Source organism: Chroicocephalus ridibundus, chromosome 2 (genome assembly GCF_963924245.1).
Source record: "Chroicocephalus ridibundus chromosome 2, bChrRid1.1, whole genome shotgun sequence".
NCBI lineage: Eukaryota > Metazoa > Chordata > Aves > Charadriiformes > Laridae > Chroicocephalus > Chroicocephalus ridibundus.
Window position 1 is genome coordinate 39303167 of NC_086285.1, and position 17244 is coordinate 39320410.

Consider the following 17244-nt stretch of genomic DNA (forward strand, 5'->3'; position numbering starts at 1 on the left):
CTGAATGATGGACCTTAAAGAGTTGCCTTTTGGGGACAATACCATGATTCCGTGATGAGGGTTTGCCCATAAGTGTTCATCTTCTGGTGCCTGCAGCCTCATCCCCTTCAGCTTGTGCTCCTCTGCCGTGTGGCACCATACGCAAGCTGAAATGACTCACCTCCTCAGCGGCCACCGCAGACCCAGCGGGGCTGTCTCATCAAATTCCCTCCCCCTGAAAGGAGAGGAAGATTCCTTCTGAGTACCCCTATTTCAAGGAATGGTTCCTGGTTCGTTCATTCTAGAATGTAAATAGGACAGTGTGCTTGTCACAAAAAATAAAACCAAGGGGGTTTTGTATTCACAAAGATCGCAACTGACATGTCGGAGCTTGATGCTTGAAGGAAGCAGGTTTTTTTTTTTTCCTAGAAATGTGCAATAAATTGCTATTGGGAAGCGCTGGTGCCCTAAAATAAAAACCAGGTGCTAGGCTCCTGCATGTTTTAACAGTGTAATGGTAAAAGATTCTGAGAAGCCTTCTGATGTTGTTTTCCTTATGACTTCTAAATCATTAAGTGGATTATAAACTGGTTTACCCTTTTTTCCCTTAATGCACATGCTTTCTTCAGCCCAAATGACATCTCTTTCACATACCACTCCTCAGACTCGCACCAAAACGTCCATTTAACAAAAGGCATTTCAAAACCCTTTACTTCTGTAATCATCCTCTTTCCCTCTAACCTCTTTCTGTCAACCCCTGTTACACTCAGCTTGAGCCCTATGGGGCAAGGACACATCTCTCTAATTGTACGGGCTCACCCGCCTAAAGAGTAGTATTCAACCCACACACACACACACTCTCTCCCTCTCACTGCACCAAAATATGGAGGAAAACTAGAATTTCATACCCCCCCGCAAATAGCAGTAACCTCCTGTCACTGTTAACAAGAAGCTCTTTCTTACCTTGAGCAGCTCTCCTGCCGAAGGGCACGGAACACCTTCACTCCGTAACGCAGCGAATGGTCACAAATGCCATTTCTGAGCCAGGAAAATTAAAATCCCCGTCCTCCGTAGCCTTTTCCTCTTGACACCTAAGAATCTTTCGGAAGCCTCTTTCTTTCTAGAATTTAGTGGTCTTGTAGTGAAACATCAGTTTCACCTTGAAGTCTGTTACTGGATCCGACTCCACCATAATTGAAAGAAAAAAACCCCAGGAAAATTAACCTATATAAACATATGCTGTATAAATAAATAAATGTGGTATTAGCTTACGCTGACGGGAACAGAGAGCAACCCCTGCTGTTCAGCAGCTACTGAGTTGGAGAAATATTCTCATCTCATTGTCGAATCATAGAAAAATGTTTATTCCTCTTATATTTGTGTCATCAGCTAAGGAGTGATTTGAGGAGAAAAAGTAGACTGATACTTTTTTTTTTCCCCCAAACAAAATATGAGAGAGATGCAAACCATCTCTTTAAGTTAAATATAGATGTATAGATGGACAGGTGAGTTACTGCTTTATTAGCCTGAATCTTTTTCTTCCTGTGACATTTATTTTACCAGTTCGCCGTGTGCTCATCTGGTACAATAAATATGAAGTATTCCTATAGGATTTGCCTTCATTAACTGGAAAAAAGATGGGCTATCCAGTTATCATTACGTCATTTTAGTTAGTAGGGTGCTTTTAGAACGAATAACAGAAAGCGCTTACATTGAAAAGTGTCTTTTTTCCCCCTTTGGCGTATAGGTAAGGTACTGATTAGAGTCCACCGCCACATGCAGCACCACAGGCACCTTTCTGCCGACGGAGCCTTTGGCAAGGATCATCCTCTAAAGCCAGAAGCGCGTCTCCTCTAACAGCCTTGGAGACATGAATCGCATCCACAACTCTTAATTCATAGGGGCGTTGGTATTGTTAACCAGCGTTCCTCATACTTTTGAGAAGCATTTATCAGCAAGAAATTAGTATCTGCTCTTCTTATACTCTTCAGACCTGGGAGGATGGAATTCCTGCATAAAAAGCTGATCGTGCTTCATTTCTGCCCTGTAATTGGCTCCCTGAGGCAAATGTACAGATTCACGGCAACTACAAAGAAAAAGCAGGGTATCCGAATGCAGAGCCCTTCCTCTGCTCGCCTCAGAAACCCAGGCTGACAGAGCAGCCAAATTAGGGGAAAATAAAAGTAGTATATTGGTTTGTTCTTCGCTTCATTTCCACACGTGTGTTAAAGCTACTTTGAGGTATTTCAGTGATTCTGTTTTCAAGTGCACAGGTCAAATAATCAACAACATTATGCAAGATGAACTGCTAGTCAAATTGTCTGTGCATTTAACCTCTCCTAAGCTCTACGTAAACTATTTAAATTATATTATTATATTAATATATACTTATTAATTACATTATATATTATTATTCAACATCTTGTACTTCTTACCCATCTTAGCTCTACCCCTCTACCTCTGCCCCCCGCTGTTTATTTTGTTATAAAATCTCTTTTCCATCCTGCCTTTAATTCAGCCGCTCCTCGTTGCCATCTTCATTTGGCCTTTGACGTTTCTTCACTTGTCTGAGCTGGGTCCTTTCCGTTGAACTCATCCCATTTAACGACTGTTGTCTGGCTCAGATGACCACCTGCTCTAACACCAGCACAACTCCTCCCGACAGAGTAGCCTGTGCGCTCCTCCCTCAAAGGGACTGGTCTATACACCTGAGTTTTGTTGGTCTAACAAGGCCATGGTCACATTAAAATACACAAGTGCCACTTGTGTGTGCTGTTGTGCTTCATTGTCACCAGCCGGCATCGGTACCATGTGGTAGCACAACCCATCGGGTCATTCCCTAGGCATGCCGGCAATACTCACTGGTGTCTCCTTCCCTTACAAGAGAGGCATGGTAAGATTAGTTTGCATCCTTACTGGGAGATTCTGCCCAGTTTAGGGGAAAAATAGGTTGGCGTCTCTCTCAGTGGGAAAGGAAAGGGCCTGGCTTCTCTCTCCACCATCCGCTGGGGGTGACAAACCCTGCTATGGAGCTCAGAGTAACTGTGGCTTCTCCGGGGGAGAAGTCAGTATGGAGTCCTGCCCTACCTCTGCGGCCAAACTCCCATTTCAGCTTCTCCCACCTATGGTGAGTCTCTCCACTGTTGGTGTGTTTCTCCACATAGGTCAGGTTTTCAGATACAGGAGGTTCAGCTCTGGCCTAGCCCTTTCTCTTCTCCATTCAGGCTTCAAATAAGATGATGACCGCCTGCTTTCACTTCCTTGGCCACTCTGGTGGTCTGGCTTTTTCAAGCCCAAAAATGGCAAAGGCAGCTGAGGTAAAAGGCAGGTAACAGCTGTGGAGCCTTGCTGCCGTACCCCAAGCCTGCCTTCCTCAGCCCTCATCACATCTGTATCATCCCTCCACCAGGTGATTTCAGCTCTCTCACTTTACTTGAGACAGAGGCATGGTGAAAGCACACACACGGTATCACAGAATGGTAGGGGTTGGAAGGGACCTCTGGAGATCATCTAGTCCAACCCCCCTGCCAGAGCAGGGTCACCCAGAGCAGGTTGCAGAGGAGCGCGTCCAGGCGGGTTTTGAATGTCTCCAGAGACACAGACTCCACCACCTGTCCGGGCAGCCTGTTCCAGTGCTCTGCCACCCGCAAAGTAAAGAAGTTCCTCCTCATGTTTAGGTGGAACTTCCTATGTTCAAGTTTGTGCCCGTTACCTCTTGTCCTGTCCCTGGGCACCACTGAAAAGAGCCTGGCCCCATCCTCCCGACACCCACCCTTTAAGTATTTGTAAGTGTTCATAAATTCCCCCTCAGTCACCTTTTTTCCAGACTGAAAAGACCCAAATCCCTCAGCCTTTCTTCATAAGAGAGGTGTTCCCGTCCCCTAATCATCTCGGCAGCCCTTTGCTGCACCCTTTCCAGCAGTTCCCTGTCCCTCTTGAACCGGGGAGCCCAGAACTGGGCACAGTACTCCAGGTGCGGCCTCACCAGGGCAGAGTAGAGGGGGAGGATGACCTCCCTCAACCTGCTGGCCACACTCTTCTTGATGCACCCCAGGATGCCATTGGCCTTCTTGGCCACGAGGGCACATTGCTGGCTCACGGTCATCCTGTCGTCCACTAGGACTCCCAGGTGTCTTTCCACAGAGCTGCTCTCCGGCAGGTCAGCCCCCAACCTGTACTGGTGCATGGGGTTATTCCTCCCCAGGTGCAGCACCCTACACTTGCCCTGGTTGAATTTCATAAGGTTTCTCCCCGCCCAACTCTCCAGCCCGTCCAGGTCAAACTCCAGACAGCTGAACTAATTCAGAGTAATTCAAAGTCACAAATTGGAATTGATTACGTGACTATAAAACCAAAACCATTTGCCCTTTTTAAACTGAAAAAAACATGGAAGTTCTCGAATCTTCCCAACCCTAAGCCGCTCCCGCGTTTACAGGAACAAAAGTTTACATCAAGTTTTCACTTAAATAAGTGCCACTTCCTCATAGAGCCTCATGTGCTCCGTCAGACTGGTGACAGAACACCAAGTAGCCAGTTCTCCAGCCCTGGTAACTCCTGCTAATTCGTGGTGAGGAGCTTCCCTTCATCACTACTGAGAGATCTCAAGTTCCTCCTGTTGGGGACAAACTGTTGGCAGTTGTGCAAGTACCACAAATAAGAAATCTCCTCGTGACCTTTATTTCTCTTTAGTTTTTTAAGCAGTTGGGATCCAGTTAAACAAGGTCAAGCTGCAATTCAATAAATGCTTTATATTCAAAAGTACTGGGACGGTTCTTTCTACCGCAACACTTTCTACTAGTAAAATGTTCATTAAATACAGTATATTTTTAAACAAGATTAATACAAAGCTAGTCCTTGAAATAGAAACCATCAGTAGAAGGATCTTATGCTAATAAAATTTGCAAACAGGTACTTAAAACTGTACAGAATGAAGACCTTATATTTAAGTAGAACAACTGAACCTTTTTTTGAGGCTATCGGAACTTCAGTTTAATCTCAAGAAACAGAATGAAATAATTGAACAATACCCTCAGAAACCGAAATTAGTTACAGTCCTGCAGTTAAACCACTGAATTCAAAATAAAAACTCTTTAAGCAATGAAAAAATACCACCGTGCTTTGTGTGTGTGAAATCGAATGGTTTAAACTTGAGTGCCGTTGTCCCAATTAGATGAATATTCAAAGTGCTCTCACTTTTTTCCCTTCTCTGCAATGTTCTGCCAACTGTCTAATTTTTAGGCATGGAAGATGCTTTTGAGCCACTCTAGGTGCACATTTGACACAGAACATAGTTTTTTGTACAACATTTTGATTTGAAGACTAAGGAAAATTATCAGAAAGAGATCAGTCAAGGGAACAAACAGCAAAACGCTTGCAGAGTTCTCGCTTTAGACAAACAAAAAGCAGGGGAATTCAGAATGTATTTCTCACCTTGTTCCCAGATTACTTGACCACTTCTACATAGGGATGAAGGTGGTTAAGAAGAGAGAAACTACTTCCTACATGTTTAAGAATACTGAAGTACTTGGAGAGCATTGGCACAGAAGCTATATTACACATGTACATTCACTTGTAAATATTTTAATGTAGCTCCAAACATAAAAATGCTGGTAATTTTACAGAATTCTGTTAGGTATCAGTCCCAAAATATGGTTCCTTGTATTAAAAAAAAACCCCTCTATTAAGGTATTTGCGTTTTGTAAGGTGATTTAGTGACATGTGTTGGCCACTGACCCCTGTGTACAATTTCAGTTCCTTCCCAACACGTATTTCATACCAGCGAGGAAGTGCTGCGAAATCACCTGGAAGAGTCAGGAGGTACCATCTAATTGCAATTTTAGTTGAAGAGCCACTGAAAGAAGTACATTTTATCTGCTTTTTTGTTTCCTGTTTTCCTGTCTTCTGCAGCCCCCACAACTACTGATGAACTGCTGATTGGCAAAGAGAACAGAAACGTGAACGGATAGGAAATTGCGTTTTATATCGGAATTGTCTGCCTCACGCAAATTTACCATGGGGTTTGTTTACCCTGTGTGCCTAAAATAGGTACATAATTTCCTTATTGCTTAAAGATCTGCAAGAGTTAATAAACTTCAGAGTATCAGCAGTAAGTATGCTATAGGAGATAAATACCGATAACAGCCATCTTACCTAAGCTTTCCAATTTCAGCCTGTTTTAAGCCCAAATACCAATTTCATGACACTACAAGCTTAAGGACAAAGTAACATATGGCACAATAACTTCTCCAGCAAAGATACGTGGACAAGAAAGTATTACAGAGCAAAATCTGACCAAGTGGAACGTTTGCCCTGACCTAGATAAAAACCTAGTTTGCTGAGGTCGGTCACAGTAACACCCGAGTATGTTTTCTGTCCCTAGTTTTTAATTTAAAGTGTAGCTCTAGGAGATAGTGTAGGGCATTTCCCACTCTGTAAAGTGGATAAAATGGAATTTTGTAATTAATTTCCATGGTTTAAAAAGCCCGGGCCCTGCAGTTACTTAAAATACCAAGATATCGATGTGCTAAGGAGCAAAGGAAGTACAATGCCAAAGAAATGCTGAATTGAGCAATGGAGTTACCGATGGCAATTAGCAAAATCTGTTCTTTTGTCTTGGCAAAGTATCAGCAACTCACAGGACTGGTGAAGCGCGGCTCTTATTCACCGGAGCAGCCCGTGTCCTGCCCTGCCCCATCGCTGCCATCACAGCCGTCCGGTACCGGAGCGCAGTCTCCCGCCTCTGTTCCCGGATCCGCACAGCAGCCAGATGTGCTCTGGCTGAGGCTGACCTGCGCGTCATTGTCATCAGTATCGGCAGGACACGTTTCTTCCGATGCCCTATCGTGATGGGTACCTCTGTCGTCGGTCCCTGCTACCTCATCTCCCAAGTCTATGACATCATCCAGCTGCTGTTCGGGATCAGGCTTTGTTGCTGTTGAGATCTGTGCTTCTAAGTTTCTTGTGTTCTCCGTGACTTCAAACTCCTGCTTCTCCTCTGCCATTTGCTTCTCCTTAGTACTTAATTTGGCCTTCATGGATTTCTTCGTTTGTTTGTTGTGCGTGTCATCTTTAGAGAACCTCCAGTGAAACTACAAGTAAGAGATCCAAATGTTAAAGGCCACTGGAGCCAATCTCACGTGGGCATTTGCTTTCCTGAGCACAAATTGTTGTATTGTTTATTTTTAATTCAAAGACTAGCTTGACCAAACAGACCTAAGATTTTAAAAAACTGCACGACGAAATCAGACGGTTTAAGATTATTTCTGCCTACATGTATATATCTGTTACGCACAGAAAAGAGAACGTGACGCATTCTGCTGCTGCTGCTGTTGCAGGTGCCCGGTGGGTTCCTCTCCACAGGCTGTGTCACCCTCGAGGTCTGCAGCTCCCTGGCAGCCAGCCTGCGCTGTCTGCAAAGCAACACTATGCAAAGCTGCACGAGGGCAGAGGGAGGAAGCAATCCTACGGCGTTATTCCAATGGTTTTCAGCAGGTTAGCAGCAGAACTAACGCTACACCCAAAACTATATCCAAACAGTAAAATACTCCGAACCATTTGTATGAAGGGTTTTTGATGAGAAAGCGTGAAGCTGCCTTTTGCAGCACTCGCTGCAAGACTTACCACAGCTGCCATTTCAGAAGCACGGCTTTAACTACTATTTAAAAAAAAAAAAAAGGGAACTACCACTACCTTGAAATACTGACTTGACAGGTATAACATATATAAAGGCTGACAAAAAAATATGCCACTAATATACCTGCTTCATTTGTCAAAAAACAAACGGACCTTCCCAAGGGAAGCCAGCCCATGTTCCGAGCCCCTGCTGAGCCACCCTACCCAAGTTTGCTAAGTACATGTCAATGTGCACAGCCATTTCGTCAGCAGCGTCCACGCTGATGGAAACTCAGGGACGGGTGGGGAGGTGATGTTTCGATGGCAGAAATAATCTCATCAGGACATTCAGCAAATTCAGCTGTGGTCCAAAAGCTATTTTTTCCAGCACAACCAGGTCTGTGCCAAAGTTGGTCAAAAGAAGGACTCGTGTTCATAAATTTTTGATCTAGTTATTCCTTAATCAAAAAGACATTCAAAACCTACTAAGTTTATTAGATTTCAAAGATGGAGCAATGCTCTTTCCTTCTCCTAGCCAGGATTTAATGTAAAAAGAAAAGAAAAAAAAAACCTGGCTTTCACAAAATTCTTCTTGGTTTTACTTGGAGGAAGCTATGTTTCATTTAAATATCATTACCATTTGGAGAAAGAGGAAAGATAACATCTCAGTTCTAGAGCTCAACTGTTTAAAATTCAGAGACACCTGACAGGTGACAGGGTGATAAATGTGATAAATATCAAACTGTAAGAGAATCTGTGTTTTATGGGCAGATGTACGTATACTTAGTCAGGTATTTATATCGTATTTCACAAAAATGGATACAGCCAATTTCTGCTGAAAGAAGCATCACTTTTGTAGAAAGCGAACAAACACAGTTACCTCATCACTGACTGAACACTGCACTAGTAAAAGCGCTCCTGTCTTACTGAAGAGAAAAATAAGTTTCTCTTACTGAAGAGAAAAGTAAGTGAATACGAAAAATAAACATGCATCCTTGCATGTTTCCTTTTCTGTTCCTCTGGCTAAACTGAAGAGCAGCTGGTTGGAAGAAAGGAGGGATCACTTTCCAACGCCGCAATGTCCTTTTATTCTTATCAACCTATTTCTCTCCTCCGAGGGCTTCTCTATAAACGTTTTAGACATGCTATATCACAGGTTAGAAAAACCCCAAGAGCCTGTGATGTATGTGTAGAATATTCAGCAACTTAATCAAACGCTGGGTTTGGCATCTTTGAAGTGACTCACAACAACCACTTACAGACGTTGAACTGGTCTTACATTTCTTTATATAACTATAATCAACGTACCCCATTTTTCCTTGACCTTTGGTATGAAAATGTGCTGTAGTAATCTCTGCCCTCAAATACGTCTGTATATTTAATACTACCAACGACTAAATCCTTTGTTTTGTCAACCAGACATTGTTAAATAAGTTTTTATATCCCCAAATGAAAAAATTTAAACAAAGTTTTGAGTCATCCAAATGGTATGCATTTGTTATTATAATACAAGAAATCAGTTATCACACTGGTTTCTCTATTTGAAGTCATACAATTGCTTACAGGTTCCCACCCTTTCCATTAAAACCACACACAGTGGTAGGAAAAGGATGACCAAATAAATACAGGCACTCCAACCCTCATCCTAAGATCCCTTTAATCGCCTGAAAACAAAGAGGAAAAAATGAGAAAGATGGGCTTTGTAACACATTCACAGAAAACTCTGGGCTCCAGCTTCACTAATGAGGGAGGGTAAATCCTAAACCACAGTCGTGCTCCCAGCAGTTCTCTCCTACTTCAGTCAGTTCACTCTCCTGGTCTCTGCTGTATCTAAAAGATGACCTTCAGAGAATCTGGCTCGAAAACAATGAGGGGTTCGGAGATGAAAACTATCTGAATTATCCAAAATGTTGGGTAAAATGCTCCTAGTGCTCAGCTCCGCTTAGCATTTCTGATCTCCTACTCTAGCTCAGCTTCTGCCGGGCCTCAAGCGCACCACTCCTTCAGGTGACAACTGGCGAGCCAGCACTCACGTAAGTGCACGGAGCTAGACTAAAAACGAGCCTGTATTAATTAGCAACCTCTTCATCACGTGGTTTCAGAGATCCGCTCCATACGTCACCTGGATTTTCTCATCCCTTGCCTACTGAAAGGGCAAGGCAAATTCAAATACTGTAGGAAGGTCAGCACTTTCCCAGTTTCCAATTGAAACCAGTCCTGGTATTTCCCTCTCAGCTGTACAGCGTGACAGGTTTGGGCAGGGGTTCCCACAGCTACACATTTGAAAATGGAAATGGGAATACATATGTGTATCCATACACGTACATCATTAACTGTCAGCTACATTCTTGGATAATTTAGCTGGATTCAGGGGGCTTTTTTTGGTTAAATTCTAGCAGAATTCATTAACATCCACACAACAGACAAACACCAGCCAAGATCCGGCCTGCACGGTGCTAGGCTCTATCAAAACACGCAGCAAGAAAGAGAGAGCAATTTAAATAGAAAAGACAGGCAATGGGTGAGAGAAAATAGTATTGGTTCCACCTTTCAGACAGTGAACACGGGCAGAGAATTTTAGGTCACGTATGGAGGTTTATGGCCCAGCTGTAAAGCGAAATCTACATCTCTTCTGCTGCCATGAGTTCAACAGAGAATGAAATACAAGAGCTTTCACATCATTTGAGCATTTTTTGTTTCTCTCATTTGAACAGCTTCATTCCTTGTGTCTTGCTACCGTAGCACAGAAACGCTGAGTAGGCCATTTTTACTTCTACGGGAAATCAAGTACAATATTAAAATACCTCCAGTGAAAACCAAAGAAACCAGGAACTCAAGATTATTTACCTTTGATTCTCTCTTCTTTGCTTTCTGGGGCAAAGAAGGTCTCTGAAGAAATACAATTTGCTTTGTAGATAAATTCCCCTCCCTGAAAAGAAACAAATGCACACTCCTGAGAATGAATTAAATTCACATCCAGCATCATTCAAAGCAAAAATCCATCTCAGTCATTTATTTCTGCAGGTCAAAGAAGAATAAAATGAAGAATGCCCTAAACATTGCCTGTCCCCAGTGTCTTTGAGCAGCCTGGTATTTTTTTGGGGAAAAAAGAGCAACTGCTCAGCCTGATAGAGCCTGTCATCCTGTGACATACTTTCGCTAAATGTTTTAGCGTTAGTGCGTAAACACAGAATAAATTGTTTGGAACAAAAAGCAAGAATTCCAAGCGCCCCGGTGCCTGTGTGTAGCAGCGTCTCAGAGAGACAGGAGTGCTCCCTCTCTCCCCACTGGAGCCCCGATCCGGAATGGGGCTGGGTGTTCCCTACAGGTCTGTGGCACAGCAGGAGGCACAACCAAGTGCCACCAACGGTCAGACTGGGTGGGTGCCCTTCTGCGCTGCCTGACCTGTGTTACTGAGGTTATAAATGGGATACAGGAAGCCAGAAGAGAAAGAAAACCATATTTACTTTTAACAGACAGGGCTTACAAATCATAATTATGATTTTTCCATTCATTCCTATATTTAAACATATATGAAAACTTAAATACCATTTTTCCCCCAGCACAGATGGCCTTTACTTTTTAGGCTTTTATGTGTAGGAGTAGTCTTCATCTACATCTCATAAAGAACCAGGCGTATTTTTACTCTTTTAAGATAAAAAATCATGACTGATTATATTGGTGTATATATAAATCTATTCCTGACCAGCGAAAATCCACGATGCGCCATCTTCACAATTGACAAGTGGGATGATTATTTTTCACCACAGTTATGAAGAATATTTTTAAATGACTTGCATTTATATTTAAAAACCTCTGACTTTTAATAATAGCAAAGTAGACCACAGAATGATTACATATGCGAACAAGGCTACTAAAGTAATGATACGCCAATCTCACATGGTTCTGCTCAGCTAGACAGTGTATACCAGCAGCATTAGACAAACATCAATTAAGAATAAAATTACTTTTCTTCAGAGAGGCAGCACCTCACTCCAAATGTTATCACAGGTTTTGTTGTTGCTCTAAGATGAGTTACTGTGAGATTCAGAGCAGGAATTTCACAATCAAGGGGTTTACAGAGGGGCAGAGACAATACCCAGAAGGTTCATGCAGAAACCACACTGCCACCTTGCAGTATGACAATACCCCGAAAATTCATGCAGAAACCACGCTGCCGCCTTGCAGCATTTTGCCCGCCAGACACGTGCTTCCTGCCCCACGTCGCTTGTGATGCTCAGAAAAGCCAGAGAACAGCTGCAGCAGGGTTTTGCAAGGGCAGCTACCGCGTTGCACGCAAGGAAATCCATGCTGACTCCCCAGAGAACTGCCAGTACGGACTGTGGTGCTCATACAGCAACTTCCCTGGCCAAAAGGCAGTGCCCATCCCCTCTCCATACCTGTTTGTTTTCACAATCGGAGTTGGAAGCACGCACGTCAGCTGCCAGCCATACATGGCAAGGGAATTCAGCAGCGGAACGTAATCTGTCTGCACTTCAACTCCCTAGGAAAGAAAAACCAACAGTTAGCATCATCACTTGGAGTGTGACATTCAGTATGACACACACAAAAAAAAAAACAAATCCAAATAAAAATAAGTGTGTGGGTTTTCTGGGAGGGAGAAAGGTTTTGGTTTTTTTTTTTGTACTGAAGTGGGTCATTTTTTATGTTCAGCTAGGCAGGAAGGAAAACGTTCGAAAACATGAGACGCAGGACCAATCACCCGTATGTTACAAACTGTTAAATTAGTTTGTTTAAAATGGTAAACATCTGTGATCTTGTTTTTACACTGCCTGAGTCATCCATCTAGCTTTAGATGATTCCAGATCTGAGCAGGACAAATTCATTGTATTTTATCAATTATCTCCTCCGGAGCAAAAAGATATTTAAGTAGTTAAAAAACTACAACATTGCTTTGCTTGGATTCTGCTCTTGTCTAGGCTACGGTAAATCCTGAAGATCTGTACAGTGACATACCGGTGCGTTGGATGGATGGATCAAAAGCAAAATAGCCAACAACAACAACAAAAATATAAGTACAGGTCTATTCCTTTTATCACCCACAAATACGCATCGCTTCCTTGTTGTTTGGAATGATAAAATCTGTGGGTGAGACCAAGAGTGTTGCTTTTCAGTGCAGAAGTGTGGCTGCAGCAGCAGATCTACCCAGCAGAGCCTTGCTAATTCTCTTTCTACTAAATGGCAGACCCTGTAATTCGCACAGGAAGAACCACTGGTGGTTTCAACACAGACTGCTCCAGTGCGGTGTCTAATTGCCAAGACTGCCAGTAATTTTAACAAATAGATGCAAGAGGACATTTACTGGTTTTTAATTTTAATAAACACAATGCAAGCAAATGGTAACTACTAGTCTCTACAAATATGACTACATTCCATCAGAATAACAATTACATTTGCCAAAAAGCTCAGGCACTTGCACTGGTTTCATGTGCACGCACGAGTTTTAACTGCCAATTCTCAACACTGGGTAAGGCACAATAGTTTTGCAGCTCCAAAAAATCCATTTATTCCACAGTAATAAAATAGTCATTTGATCAGAACTAATCCAAATCCTGCTGTAGTTATTTCAAGGTATTTTAGTGAATTCCAGTCTGAGCTATTCCTTTCTTCAAACGAATGTAATTTAGGTCACTTGATATCTTCATAACTGAATGACTGCCTGACTGTACCTATTAAAAACCTGATCATGACTACAAATGCAAATAGCTGAAGAAGCTGTACCCCTCCTGCTTAAAAAGGAGAATGTTTAAACACTCTACTCCAGAAAGCGTATGGAAGAGAACACTCTACGCACGTTACTTCTGATTTCTGTACAGAGGCTTTCAGGGATTACAGAGCGACTGCTACTTTACAACATCCCCATGTACAGACCAGAACTGCTTACTCCAGCAGAGGAAAGAGGTGCCCTGCGAGAGGGGAGCAATACCAGTGGCCTTTGACTCACGTCCTCTGAAGTGATCAGAATTTATCCTACAGTTGCGATCGTGGTAGATTCACCCTCCTCAGACTCCCATCTCCCTCCCTAAGACGGATATTTCCACCGTCTTTCCAGTTTTTCAAATAGAGTGTCCAAGGGTAATGCAAACATTATGACACATCTAGATGCCTTTAAGAGCTAGTGTCTCCAGAAAACACATTAATAACACACTGAGATTTATGAGACTGGTCAACAACGCCTCCCAAAAATAAAGACGAAAGTATGCAACATGAGCATTATGAGGAAGGTCGGAGCATCCACCATCGCAAGCCTGCCGTGAGGCGCCTGGGCGAACACACAAAAAGACCTGACCAAAACATTCCCTCCAACAAACAGCATTTATGGAGGAAAAACCAGAAGGGGCTCACTCATTTAGAGGGTGGCAGACTAGCAGGTCAGGAAAGACTGGCACAGCAGACCTTGTTTGTGCCCCAAGCAACATCTTATGTTGCAAAGAGGATTTCTGTTTTGAATTCATTGCCTAAGGTTGTCGATTAGCCAGGAGAACCTTCTCCTTGCATCAGGATGTGCAACAAACGTCAAAAATCAGAGGAAGATTACAGCAATGAGGAAGGACATCAATACCACGCAGAGCTCATTTGTCTGCTGCAGAAGCCCAGTTGTTTCAGGGACGCGCTGTCACTGCTGCCACAGCCCACTGTCCCTGCAGGCTCCGAGCGGCGAGACAAGGCTGGCTTTGGACCTGTCTGACTTGTCAGGATTAAGCATCATCTGCAGCAGAACATGTTGTATTTCACAACCCCAGGGGTGCAGAAAGGAAAAGAGCAGGTAAGCACATTCAAAAGTGTAAAGTTACTGGAAAATAAATTTAAGATTAAAGTCAATTAGGCTTAGAGAATTAAAAAAAAAATATAAAAATCTGGAAATGTAAAAAACTCTGTTGAAAGAGTGCTGTACAACTGTTACAAAAAGCTGACCTCTTATTTTTCATATGTGCTGGTACCTGACACCGCAACCTGAGTGTTAGGCTGTTGGGAGGAAGGAAGCGTGTGCATTATGCCGAGGTGCACACCTCCTCCCAGCTCCGCATGCTCTTTAACAAGCTCTCTCCGACTCTGCACGACGCTTCACTGGAGTCAGGCACCGCACCTCTTCCCCGGGCCCCTGGGGGAATAAACTGCTCCTAATAATTGCCTGCATTTGAAGATGATAGACAAGAGAAAGAAGTCACTCCTGAATAAACAGGTGTAATTCATACGGGCTTCAAGCTCCTTACTTGCAAATACAGGTAATTGAAGCTTTCTTTAAGACCACAAGAAATTACTTCATCCTCCCCCTCCTGAATCACTGGTTGTAATCCTATCCCACGACTGGAATTTGTGTGCCAGCAGGAGTCAGGGTTACACAGACCTTTAATTGGTGTCACATTAAATGCCTTCCAAACCAAAAATGCTTCTCAATAAACAATACACTGGGGGACGGGTGCAGAGGAAAAGAGTCATCTTGTATTCATTTTATATTTAACACAATAATTAAAATTATTTTATCTACTATTGTTTGAGACAATGGAAATAAAATTTCAAACATACAGTTTCATAAGACGAAATTACAATGGCTCTTTCTAGCTAGCAAATATTGGATTTGAACCCCAGCAGAAGCAGAAAGTACGTGCCAGAGCTCTACCGAAAAAGAAGCGTTCAAATAATGCGTCTCAAACTGTGAGACATTTCATTCAGTGAAAGGGTGGAAAATTTTAATTAACTTGCTTCCCACTCTCCTGTGGATGATAAGTAATCTCTGATCACACCTTGAGTGTCAAGAAGCCAGAGCATATCGAGCTAGGTTTTTCCCTTCACTTGCATCACATGAAAAGAATTCATTTTATTTATAGTTGTACTGTTTGTTTTCAGCATTTTCTCCTTTCACAGTTGCTTCTGCTCATTAGAAAAAAAAAAAGATTAAAAAATGATAACGATAATATCTAGGGCAAGCTACACAAACAACTGCATTAACAATTTTTCTTTTCTTTTCCCCCCCTACTGAGGCAATTTTAACCACAGCAAGACAATAAACAAGACGACTACTAAGCTCTTGTGAGACAGAAAGAAGTTCTTTAGAAATCATTCTTTCCTGGGCTAAGTGGACGTGATTTAGTTACAAGGCATCTACGGACTGTCACTATTTAATATTTTTTTCCAACGTGGATTGAAGAGTGGAAGATTGAAAATCCCATTAAATAAACCTTAATAAAACCTTTATCAGCAAATCCTAACAGACTGCGTACTAAGATCTACAGACAGATGGCAAAGAGGATGGGAAGGAAAAAAACATGAGTCGCTTTAAAAGTGTAACCTACTGTTTGTGGGGGAAAAGGGGCAGTGTGTTCAAACCCAGCTCCTTACAAAAAAATAGAGGGAAAAGCCCGCGAGAGTGGCAACGCACACCCCCAGCCAGGGCTGGTTACTGGTCCCCACTACTGCCAAAGCCAGAGCTTTCGCCTAGGGCACTGATGGGAGGATGAGGAAGGTGCAAAAGCAGGACTTGCGCCTTAGTGGAAAAGAGGGAAAATAAAATGAGAAAAATTGAATATATGGCCTGCCTGAGAATGACCCCGTAAAAGCGTGCTGCAAATGTTTTATGTCTGCAGTAACACAGCTGACACGGAGACTAAATCCAGGCTCTAAATTTGTGCATCATTTGCCTTTTTCCCTTTTCAGGCGTCTTCCAAAAGGTAATTTCTGCCAATAGTATAACATTATCTATCCATTAAAAACACTTATTGGAAGCAAAAGAGAAGTTTTAGAAGTGTTTCCGCAATAAAACTTGGGACTATGCTCCTCTACTATTAAGCTGCTCCTGAATTTCCATGCGTAACACACCACAGGACCTTGCCAGCAGACACTTGCTATGGACCGTTAGCTGTGGAGCAGAGGGGTGTGGGATGGCTCCTGCAACCTTAGAAACCACCAGTGGCTTTTGGCAGCAGATGGGTCACTGACCAACGAACTAGCTGCCAAACTGGGACCTTGGTGAAAAGTTAACAGAAAAAAAAGTAATAAACAAACCCACAGGCAGGCTTTTTGCTCTTATGCCCATATTGCTCATATTCTGGGCATATGTAATTTAGAGTTATTTATGATTACTTAAGATACGTGAATTAATGCACTGTGAAATATTTTCGAGACTATAATAAGGCTGTAACACTATATGGGATAGCATCCTGTTAGGACAGTTTTTCAAGATGTATCCAGTCACAATTTCAATCCACACATAGGCTGCTGAGTAGCATTCACATCTCTCTCTACATACAGGGTAAAATAAAAAAACAACCAAAAAACCCTCCTGTGCCCACAAAGCCCACTTCTCTGGGTGACTTCCGTGGATGCAAATCCTACTTTCTAGCATATGTATAAACTAACAAGAACGTTTGAGTGCTCCTGATATTGCCTGCACCTGTAACACAGAAGCATATCGCACAGAAACACAATTTTTCACTTATAGAAGCACTGGATAGGTAGCAAAAGCTCCCCAAGGTGAATGTGCTGACATGGAGGGCTCTCCACAAAGGAAGCATGGAAGCATCATATGAAATGAGTTAAACTTACTATTGCATAGGCAACGTACATGTGATAGGACAACTCCACATAATTGGCCATGGAGCTCAAGAAATAAATGTGATCGGTACATCGGTACAT

The 17244-nt window shown here is 42.7% G+C and overlaps 1 protein-coding gene across 2 annotated transcripts in view; it reads right to left on the reverse strand.

Annotated features, from left to right (window-relative positions):
• Positions 1–4644: 4644 nt before the first annotated feature.
• Positions 4645–17244, reverse strand: part of RFTN1 (raftlin, lipid raft linker 1) — a 99546-nt gene continuing 86946 nt past the window's right edge. For both annotated transcript variants that reach the window (XM_063325145.1, XM_063325146.1), the window contains exons 8-10: positions 11991–12094; positions 10438–10519; positions 4645–7067 (exon numbers count right to left, since the gene is read on the reverse strand). In XM_063325145.1, coding sequence (XP_063181215.1) covers positions 6636–7067; positions 10438–10519; positions 11991–12094 — 618 coding nt within the window. In that variant the 3' untranslated portion in view covers positions 4645–6635. The remainder of the gene's footprint in view (positions 7068–10437; positions 10520–11990; positions 12095–17244) is intronic.